This window comes from Phaethon aethereus, assembly GCF_964289735.1.
Source record: "Phaethon aethereus genome assembly, chromosome: 18".
Classification (NCBI taxonomy): Eukaryota; Metazoa; Chordata; class Aves; order Phaethontiformes; family Phaethontidae; genus Phaethon; species Phaethon aethereus.
The window spans coordinates 13109020-13119879 of NC_138594.1; the positions used below are offsets into that span (position 1 = coordinate 13109020).

General features: G+C 72.5%; 1 protein-coding gene across 1 annotated transcript; it reads right to left on the reverse strand.

The window, feature by feature from the left end:
- Positions 1-1420: 1420 nt before the first annotated feature.
- On the reverse strand, positions 1421-10856 carry BAHCC1 (BAH domain and coiled-coil containing 1; the record flags this gene model as incomplete). Its single annotated transcript, XM_082008135.1, is given in 21 exon segments — positions 1421-2434; positions 2532-2768; positions 3184-4331; positions 4784-4957; positions 5044-5166; positions 5271-5379; positions 5459-5534; positions 5630-5895; positions 5974-6081; positions 6304-6629; positions 6750-6914; positions 7120-7363; positions 7453-7567; positions 8316-8417; positions 8621-8757; positions 8872-8963; positions 8966-9055; positions 10194-10684; positions 10686-10728; positions 10731-10778; positions 10781-10856. Coding segments are annotated over 21 exon segments (4377 nt in total). The 3' UTR covers positions 1421-2227.
- Positions 10857-10860: the final 4 nt, after the last annotated feature.

Here is a 10860-nt window from a genome sequence, read left to right on the forward strand (position 1 = left end):
GTCCCCTGCGCGGCCCCGCCGGGCCTTGCCCGCACCCGGGCCACCGGAGCCGTCCGTGTCAGCTCCTCGGCGGAGTGGCGCGGAGGGGGGGTGGGGGTGGTCACCGTTCCCCCCGGCCAGGGACACCGCGTGGCCCCGCCTGTTGACCCCCCGCCCGTCGCACCCTGGCCCGGGGCGGCCGCCAGGGGGCAGCACGGCCCCGCCGCTCCGCCGCACGACACGAGTTTGCGCGGTCTCAGCTCCGCGGCTGCCGGGGCGGGCGGGGCGTCCCGGCGCTCCCCGGGCCCCGCGAGCAGAAGCGGCCCCGCCCGGGCCCCCCCGCCCCACCCTTGCCCCCCCCCCGGCAGCTGCCGGCGGGAGGGAAAGGGTTAACGGCACCGGGTGGTGAGAACAAAAGGGCGCCCCGCCAGCCAATGGGCGCCGGGCTCGGCATCCCGTCACCCTCTGGTTGGCTGCCGCACGGCCAATGGCGTGCGAGCTCTGCCTGTCCGTCTGTCCCCACGTGGGGTGGGAGTCTCTGTCCATGCCCCCCCCCCCCCCCCCCCCCCCGCCGGGGACGGGCCCGGAGCGCTGCCGGCAGCTTCCTCCTGCCTGCACCCCTGCCTGCACCCCTGCCTGCACCCCTGCCTGCACCCCCCCGCACCCCTGCCTGCACCCCTGCCTGCACCCCTGCCTGCACCCCCCCGCACCCCTGCCTGCACCCCTGCCTGCACCCCTGCCTGCACCCCCCCGCACCCCTGCCTGCACCCCCCGCGTGCACCCCCTGCCTGCACCCCTTGCCTGCACCCCTTGCCTGCACCCTTGCCTGCACCCTCCTGCCCGCACCCTGCCTGCACCCCTGCCTGCACCCTCCTGCCTGCACCCCCTGCCTATACCCTCCTGCCCACAGCTTCCTCCTGCCTGTCCCCCTCTTGCCTGCAGCTTTCTCCTGCCTGCAGCTTCCTGCATCCTGCCTGCATCCTCCTTCCACCTTTCCTGCAGCCCCCCCACCCCCACATCTGCCCTGCCTGCAGCCCCCCCGCACCCTCCGTGCCGCTGCAGACCCGTGTCCCCCCTCCCCACAGCTCTGGGGCCCTCCCTCACCCTGCCTGCATCCCCCACCCTGCCTGCATCCCCCCCCGCATTCCTGCAGCCCCCGCACACGCCAGGACTGGGTGCCACCGGTGGGACGGGGTGCCCAGGGGTTTCCCCCTGCCCGTCTCCTTGCATGCACCGAGCTGGGCAGGTCTCTGTGGGGCCTGGGAGGGGCCCCAGCACAGGGGCTGGGGGGGGGCATGCCAGGAGGGAAACCGAGGCAGAGCAGAGAGCAGAGCCGGCGCCAGCAACGGTTCATATATTTATTCATAAGCCAAGTTATCAATAAAAAAGTTCCATACTAAAAGGCCTTTACATAGAGTTTGCTGTTCATAAAACCTTTGTGTTTTTAATCCTTTTTTTCCTTTTTTTTTTCCCTTTTTTTTTTTTTTAATTGTTGGGGTTTTTTTTGTCTCGTTTTGTGTTTTTTAGTGTTTACACCGGAAAAGCCCCCGCCGCCGCGCGGCCTGTACACATTTACAGCGCGGGGCAGCGGCGGCGGGCGGCGGCGGGCGGCGGCGGGCAGGGCTCGGCGGGACGGGCCAGCGTCCGCCGGCACCGCGGCCGCCCCGCTATTGCACTGGGGCCGGGCGGCGGCGGGACCCCCGGGGGGGCGGCCGGGAGAGCCGCCCCGCCAGCCCCCGCCCGCCTCCGCGCCCGAGCCGTGCCGGGGGGCCGAGCCCCCCGCCCTGCCGCCGTGTCCCCTATATACAGAGCTCCCCCGCTGTCCTCGTCCCAGCCAGGCTGGGGGAAACAGTGCACTGAAACGGAAACGCGACCCCCTCCCGCCCCATATTATTATTAATTTTTTTTGTTTGTTTGTTTTTTTGTTGTGTGGTTGTTGTTTTTTTTTTTTTTTTCCTCGGTTTGTCTGTTTTCCATAAAACTTCCCGGAAGAAATACAATATTTACACGCAAAATAAATAGAACAACACACCTGATTTCTGCTTTACCTGCTGGCAAACAGTCAGAGGTACTAGGGAAAGTATGGCTTGTAGGGGAGCCCCCCCCGCGCCCCCCGCGCCGGCGACGCCGCCCCCCGCGCCCCCCGGGCTTTGCATAACCGCCGGGAAGGAGCCCCGCGGCGGAGGGGGCGCGCGGGGGGGCTGCCCGTCCCCGTCCCCCTCCCCACGCCCGGGGTGGGCGCGGGGGGTCAGCAGAGGATGGGCACCCCGTCGGCGGTCACCAGCCGGCCCGTGGTGGGGTCGTAGGTGCCTGCCAGGTAGTAGAGGTCCTGCCGGTCCTGGTACTTCTTGCTGCGCGTCATCTGCTCGTAGTGCTCGCGGCCCACCACCTGGCACTTGTGGGAGATGGTCTGCACGTCGTTCTCGTCCTCGTGGCAGGACTGGTACAGGGCGTTCTGCACGGGGACGACGCGGCGTCACCGGCCGCCCCGTCGCCGGCGCGCCGCCTCTCCCCCCCCCCCGCCACCCCGGGCACCTTGCTGACCCCCTCACCTTGCCGTCGCTCTGCCGCTTGCCCAGCTTGGTCTCCTCGGGGTGGTAGAACCACTTGACCTTGACCACCATGTTGCTGCCCCAGGACTCCCACATGCTCTCGATGCGCCCGATGTAGGGCAGGTTGGGCCGCCCGGCCGAGAGGAAGACGGCGCAGTCCCCGATGCGCAGCGTCTCCTTGCCCCGCACGATGGCCTTGTAGAACAGCTTCCGCGCCTTGCCCTTCATGCCCCGCCGCTGCGAGGGGGAGCGGGGGGTCAGGGACGGCGCACAGACCCCCCCCCAACCCCGCACGCACCCACTCCGCCGGACCCCAGGCGCCCCGGGAAAGCGGCGCCGAGCCGGGGCTGGATGCGCCCACAGCACCCATCCAGCCCCGCGCACCCCGCAGGCACCTGGCCCTGCGCACCCGGCGCCACGGCTGCTGTACCCCTGCCCGCTGCACCCACGCCCCCGCGCCCCACGCACCCTGCCCCGTGCCCCACGCACGCGCTCCGCCGCGCACCCGCGCCCGCCGCCCCGCGCGCCCCTACGCCCGCACCCTGCACCCATGCGCCTCCACCCGTGCCCCCCGCCCCAGGCGCCGACCCTGCTCCTTCCCCCCGTGCCGCGCTGAGCGGCGGGCGCCCACGGCGGCGGGCGCCAGCCGTACCTGCGTGGGGTTCCCCGACCACCTCCAGAGCTGGCGCGCGGGCAGGAAGGCGGAGATCTTTGGCCGGTTTTCCACCGAGGGCAGGCGCTGCCTCCGGGAGAACTCTTTGGCTTTGGAGAAGCTGAGGGCCTCCTTGCGCTTGAGCTTGGCCTTGGGGCCGGCGGCGGCGGCCTTGGTGAGGAAGCAGCGCTGCGGCGCGCCGCTCTTGGAGCGCAGGGCCTCCGGCTGCGCCAGCAGCGCCGGCACCGGGTGGGAGAGGCAGGTCTGGAGCAGCAGCGTGGTGTCCTCGTCCTCGGAGCTGTAGGAGGAATCCTCGTTGTCGGAGGAGCAGAGGCTGGAGGTGGAGATGGAGCCGGAGCTGGAGGAGGTGGAAGAGCCCGAGGAAGAGGAGGAAACCGAGAGGCGGGTCATAAAGCGCGAGGGCACGTCGGCGCCCAGCCCGCCCGCCTCCTCGTCCTCGTCCATGTCCGAGTAGGAGCTGTGGCAGTCGCTGTCGCAGTTCAGGGTGAACTCGGCCTGGCCCGAGTACTTCCGCAGCGCCAGCCCCACGGGCAGCTGGTGCACGGGCGCCCGCCCCTTCCTATCCTTGCCTGCCAGGGCCGCGTGGGCATAGCCGTGGCTGGCCAGGGGCCGCTCCAGCTTGGCCCCAAAGTCCTTCTCAGCCAGCAGCAGGGCCTTGCAGTTCTTGTTCTTGGGGGACGTCACCCCTTCGTGGTCCAGCTTGACCAGGTACTCACTGCCTGCCTTTCTCCGGCCGCTTTTGCCCATTTCTGCCTCCAGCCGCTCGGCCTTCTTGGAGCGCAGGAGTTTCTGGGCAGCCGGCAGCACCAGCCCAGCCCCGGCCCCGAAGGAGGCGTAGGAGCTGGCGATGCGGCTGAAGGAGTCGGCCCCGAAGCTGTTGCCGAAGACGGGGGCGGCGAGGTGGTGGTGGTGGTGGTGCACGGGGAAGATGGCCTCTTTGGCCCGCAGCTTCTTGGCGCTGCCGTTGACCTGGAAGAGGTTCTGCAGCACGGCCGTGCCCTTGCTCGCCGCCTTCCGCTTCGTCTGCGCCACCGCCGACCAGCTCAGCAGCGGCCCGCCGCGCCGCCCCAGGAACGGGTCGCTCAGCGCCGGCGCCTTGCCGCCCGACAGCACCTCCGCAGCTTTGCCTGGCGGGAGACGGGGGTCAGGAGGGGCCAGCCGCTGCGAGGCGGGACGGACAGACGGACGGAGGGAGGCGGGAACGCTCCGGCTCTGCCCCCGCACCGGCACGTCCTTCCCTGCGTCCTGATCTCCAACTGCCCCGGTGCTGCAGCTCCCTGTGCCACCCCCTTCCTCCACCTCCAGCCCCACACCCCGCAGTTACTCCCCTGCATCCTGCCACGCCCCGCGCCCCATCTTCCCCGGCATCCCCTCTCCCTGCCTGCATCCCTGCCTGCTGCCCTGCCTCCAACCAGTCCCAGCATCCCGCTCTTCTCCCCCATGCCCGCGCCTCTGCGTCTTGCCATCCCGCATCCCTTCCCCTGCCAGCGTCCCGGCATCCCTCACACCGGCGCTGCCAGCGCCGCCTCCCTTGGGCACCCCACAGAAAGGGGGTCCGCGGGTGGCAGCCCCCCCGTACCGCTTTTCTCCTTGCCGGCCGCCTTCTTGCCCGAGTTCTTGGGGGGCTCGGGGCCCTCGTGGCGGTCCGGGCAGAGGCTGGGGGGCAGCTCGCCGGCGGGGGGCACGTCGCCGCACGACCGCTTTGTGCGCCGGCAGGAGCTGGAGACCAGCAGCGCGGGGGACGGCTCGGTGCCTGCGGGCAGAGCGTGGGGTCAGGGCCGGCCCCGCTGCCCCCCTGCGCACCCCCCGCCCGCAGCCCCCGGCCCCGGCCCCACTCACACTGGATCTTGAAGTCGGGGGGCAGCAGGCGGATGTTGGAGACGGCGATGTGCCCCGTGTCCCCGTCATCAAACTCCACCATCACCGCCTCGGGGTCGTCCTCCTCCTCGTCGCTGGAGGAGCCTGCGGCACAGGGAGGGCCGTCAGGACGGGGCAGGGGTCCCTGACACCCCCCTGCCCTGCCGGCCGCCCCCCACCCCGCCGGCCGCCCGCGGGCCGCTCCTCACCTCGCACCACATTCCCCGGGTAGAGGCACCGGGATTTCTGGCTCCAGTAGGCGCAGACGCGGGTGCCCGGCGGGAGGCTGCGTCGCGACTGGGGCCGGACATCGAGGACCTGCGAGGAAGCGGCGTGCTGGGCTCCGTGGGGCACGCCGCCCGCCGGGACCCCCGCCCCGGCCCCCCGCCCCGCTCACCGCCTCCTGCAGCAGCTGCTCCTGCGAGTAGATGCGCTGCCGGTTCCCCCGCTCGCCCTCGATGATGATGCTGTAGCTGGGGAGGGGGCACGGAGGGGGGGTCAGCACCTGCCCGGCCGCCCCAGCGTCCCCACCGGCGGCAGGGACCCCCCCCCCCTCGCCCCCACTCACATGTCGGGGGGCTGGATGGTGCGGACGCTGCCGGCGTAGAGCAGGCTGTCCTCCTTGGGGATGAGGATGTGCAGCCCGTCCCGCAGATCCTCCTTCTGGATGGCGCAGGCGTGGGGCAGGGGGGAGCGGCGTCCCCCCCGCGCCGCCCCCGCCAGGCAGCCCCCCTCCTCCTCCTCCTCCTCCGAGAAGCTGCTGTTGTCGTCGAAGTCGAAGTCGTCCTCCACGGTGAAGCTCTCCAGCAGCTTGCTGACCGCCCGGCCCTTGCACTGCGGGAGGGGCGGCTGAGGGCGGGCGGGGGGCCCGGGGGGGCCGTGCCAGCGGTGGGTCCAGCCCCTGCCTCTCACCTGCTTGGTGGCCACTTTGCTCTTCACCTTGGCCAGCTTCTTGCCCTTGCTCAGGATGGTCTTGGCGCTCCGGGGGGAGAGGGCCAGCGAGAGGGCCCCGTTCTTCCGCTGCGGGATGGGGGGGGTCAGCGCCGGCCCGCAGCCCCCCCAGCGCAAACCCGGCCCGCTGGGGCCCACCGGTGCCTCTGACCCCCGCGGCCCCGGCACCCCACGGGCACGTCGGTGCTCCCAACCACCTCAGCACCCCCAGCCCCTGCAAACCCTGCGACCATCCCTCTGCACCCCACGGTCCTACGGGTGCCCCCCACCCTCCGCCCGCCCGGCGCTCACCCTCAGGGCCGACTGCAGCACCTTGCTCTTGCGGGTGGCCTTCTTCAGCCGCTCGCTGGCCAGGCGAGCCCCCTCGTCCCTCGGCCCGAAGTGCCGGGGGTCGGTGCCGGCGAAGAGGCTGCCGGCAGTGGCCGGGGCGCTGGGGCCGCTGGGGGCCGGCGGCCGGAGGCTCTCCTTGGGCTTGGCCTTCAGCTTCTTCTTGCCACCCTCCTCGCAGCCGCCCGCCTTCCGCCGCGCCGGCACCTTCTCCAGCTTGCCGGTCCCCGGCTTCACCGGCCGCCGCTTGATCTTCACCTCGCCCTCGGGGCTGCCGAGGCGGCAGGGCCCTGCGGGGGCGGGGAACGGGGCTCAGGGCACCCCGTGGTGCCCACCCAGCCCCGGTACGTGCACCCGGAGGTCCCCGTCCCCCGCGTGCCCCCCGCGGCCCTGCGGGGCGATCCCGTTACCTAGCAGTCCCTGCCTTTCCTTCTTCTTCTTCGCCTTCTCGTTGGCCTCCATCTTCACCACGGAGGACGGGGAGGGTCCGAGCACGGCCACGGGCACCGCGGGCAGCAGGGACAAGCCTGGCTCGTCGTCACCGTCCTCGCTGTCCGTGTCGCCGTCGTGCTCGTCTGCAAGAGGAGGGGGCTGCGATGAAGGACCCTGTGCACCCCGGGGTGGCCCCTGTACCCCCCCATGCCCCGGGAGCTGCCGGTTCCCCGTGCAGGACGGGGTGAGCTGGGGCTGCTCCCAGTCCCGCAGGACCCCTTGGTACAAGCCCCCCTGCCCCTGCCCCCCGGTCCCCGCTCTGCACCCCCAGCCCCGTGCCAGCCTTGCCTTTGAAGCCCGCCGGCTGGCGGGGGTCGGGGTCCTGCGGCTGGTACTTGCTGGCCTTGGAGCTCTTGGGACGGGACAGCTTCTTCTGGATGCGGCCGCCGGGGTTGGGGTCTTTCCGGCGGAAGGGGCTGATGCCGGCGGGCAGCCCTTTGCTCTTCACCTTCTGCTTCAGCTGCGACACCTTGTGAGCCACCTTGCAGGCCAGCTTGCCCTGCGAGCCGCTCTTCTTGCACCGCACCTTCTCCTGGGGGGCACAGGGAGGCTCGGGAGGGGGCCGGGACCCCCCCCCTCCGGCCCCGGGGCGGGGTTCACCGGCGGCGGGTCCGGACTCACCGGGGAGCCCTTGAGGCTGCCGAACGCCGCCTCGGCCAGCTTGCTCCTCTTCTTCTTGGGCTCGGGGTCCCCCCGCAGCTCGGCGCACAGCAGGGACAGGCTGGTCTTCACCGCCCTGGCGGGGAGCGCGGCGTGGGCACGGCACGTGCCGGACCCCCGGGACGGACCCTACACCCCTGGCGGGATCCTGCACCCCCCAGGCGCCACCAGCCACCGGCTCCCCCCCCCGCCCCGTAACCTTCACTCGCTCACTAATGTTTTGTGACATAAAACCTAGAGATTAATTTTTTTCCCCTCTTCCTCCGTCTTAATTGAAGGAACCATTTAGCGCAGATTTAACTGTTATTACCGAACGGGGGGGCCGGGGGCCGCGCGCGCACACGCGCTCCGAGCGTGTTTGGACTCGCTCGGAGGATTTATGCAAATGGGCCTGTCGGGAGAGGCAATTTGTAGCGGAGAAGGACAATTATACAGGGCCCGGGAGTGGGGAAACGGCTGCGCCGGGCGGCTAATGGATAATAATAAAGCGCCGGCAGCGATGAACGCCGCTGCAGCGTGACCAATGGCTTTATACGGCGCAGATAAAGAGGCTTTTATGCAACGCTGCTCCCGCGGCCGGCGGGGGGGACGCACGGCGCGGCCGCCCGGCCGAGCCCCCCCGCCGCAGGCGGGTGGAGAGCGGCAGCGCGGCAGAGCGAGCGGCCAGACCCCCCGAAACGCGGCTGCCTCTGGTGGCGGGGGGACATGTGGCGGGGTGGCCCCTGAGCACCGCCACGCCCGCGGCAGGACGGCCAGGCACCCCGGCAGCAGGGCTGGTGGCCCATCTCCGGGGACGAGGAGGGCACGCGGCGCCGGTCACTCACTTGACCTTGCGGCTCTCGGCCCTGCCCAGCGTGCTGGAGTGCTTGCGCTTCCTCGGCCGCCCCGGGCCGCGCCGCGCCGGGCTCCGGGAGCTCTCGTCACGCCTGCAGCCACGGCAAGACCAGGGGCACCCTGAGCCGCGCGGCCGCCGCAGGCGGTGCCCCTCCGCCGAGCCGGGCTGAGGACGGCCCCAAACTCATCGCACCAGTGCCTGCCACTACTGCCCCACTCGGCAGAGGGCGCTCCCTCCCCAGCCTCCCCCCATCCCATCGGCCGGGACCCGACAGGGACGGGGACGGGGACGTACTCGTGGTCGTGCCGCCTCTGCAGCTTCACCAGCTCGCGCTGCTTCTCCTTGTAGCGGCGCTGCAGCTCGGCCAGCCGCATCCGCACCTCCACCTCCTGCGTGTTGAGCTGCTCGATGGCCGCCTTCAAGGGGCAAACCTGGGGGCCGGGGGGGGCGGGCAGCTCGCAGCGCCAGCAGCCTCGTCGCCGGGGCCGAGACCGGGCATAACTCATCCCACCTCCCGCCCCAGCTGCACGCGAGGAGACACTCACGGCCTTGGTTTTGGGCGTCCAGGTGTACTTGCGGCGGGGGACGCGGGCGCGGGGCGGCGGGGAGGCGGGCAGGGGGCTGAGCGCGGGGGGCTGCCGTCCCGGCTGGCCGCCTCCACCAGCGACCAGGCGGCCGCCACCGTGGCCAGGTTCTGCAGGTTGAAGGCCAGCAGGTCCTCGTCCTCCCCTGCCGGGACGGGAGGTCAGCGGGGCCGGCGTGGGACGTGACCGGGACCCCCGCGCTACCCCACGCGCGCTCTTGTGCGACGGCCCGTGCACGCCACGGTGGTGCCGGGACTGCTAGCGGGGCCGTGCGGGGTGAGGAGGGGTGTCCGTGGGGCAAGCACAGGGCCACGCCGTGGGGTGCCATGTACAAGCGAGGTGCCCGCGGGCGGCTGCGGGGTCACACGGGGGGTGGCGGCGCGCGGGGGACAGTGCGCAGGGCACCGCGTGCACGGCACGGCCGGCGTCCCCAGGTGGCCATGGGGCCGGGCACGCAGCCGCGGCCAGCGATGAACTCATCGGCGAGCGGAGCCAAGGATGGGCTGGGAGGGACGCGGTGACGCGCCCCATCCGGCCGCCCCCTCTGCGGCAGGGCGGGCAGCGGGGAGCGGGGCCCCACGGCCACCCCGCTGCCCCACGGCCCTGCGCCACGCACGGCCGCGGGCAGCACCGAGCACACGAGGCCCCGCCGCCACGCACCCGCCCTGTGCCACCCGCCCGCGGCAGCGCTGGGGACACGCCAGGACGGCCTTCCCCGCCGGGGCCCCCGGGATTCCCTGGGGAAGCCGAGCCGGGAGGGAATCCCGGCGCCTGCCCGGAGCCAGCGCTGGAGCAGAGCCCCAGAGACGGCCCCGGGCCGCAAGCTGGGCCTGGCCGCCGGGCACCATCGCGCCGCCGGCACGCACGCAGCCTGCTCATTCGCGTGCCGCGAGCACGCACGCGGCTCCGCGCTGCCAACGGGCACTGCGAACGCGAGCTCAGCCCCCCGCGCGGCCGGCGCGCACGCAGCCCCCCTCTGCGCTGCACGACGCGCGCGCCGCCGGCCCCGCTTGTGCGAGAGCTCGTGCGAGAGCAGCCCCGCTCTTGCTCGCGCCGCACCGCTGCTGCACCGCACGCGCACTGCACGACCCCGCTGTTGCACGCGCTGTGCAGAGCACCCGCCGCACACCCCCGGCAGCGGGCAGCACCGCGGGCGGGCAGCACCGAGAACAGGCAGCACCGCGACCGGGGACACCAGGGCACATAACCACAGGACAGGAGGCACCGGAGGGGCAGAGGCCACGGCCGGGCAGGGGGGCACCGGGGGGCACGGGGTCACTCACCTTCCAGGGCCAGGTCGCAGCGGCGCCGGCGCAGCTCCAGGTCGGCGAGCTCACTGAGCAGGGCGATGCCAGGGATCCCTGAGGTGCGGGGGGCAGGCGAGGGGGGGGCCGGGGCGGGCTCCCCGGGTGAGCCCAGCGCCGGCAGTTCCCCCAGGTCGATGCCGGCGGCGATCAGTGCCTCCAGCCCGCCCAGGCAGCCCTGCCGCCCGCCGGGGCCGCCGCCATCCTCCTCGTCACAGCTGCCCTCTGGCTCTGAGCCTTCGCTGTTGCCCTCTTCCTCCTCTTCCTCCTCCTCGGTGGCGGGGGGCAGCGGGGAGGCCCCCGCCACGGGCACCGGGTGCTGCTGCTCCGGCGGGCTCTGCTCCGGCGCTCTCTGAGCCGCCTCCCGGCACACCCCGAAAGGCACCGGTGCCCGCTCCTCGGTGGCCGCGGCCAGCCCCCGCTCCCCGCACAGGGGCCCCGGGGCGAGGAGAAGGTGGTGGCGGTGCAGCAGGACCCTCGGCCATCGCCCCCCCGGCCGGCGGCTCCCGCGGGGACCCGGCTCCCGCAGCACCTCCCCGGCAGGGCTGAAGGTCCGGGACTGCTCGGCTCCGCCGGCGGTGAGCCGGCGTGCATAGTGTCGGGGTCGGCCGGCTCGGCGGAGTGCGCCTCGGAAAAGCCCATGCCG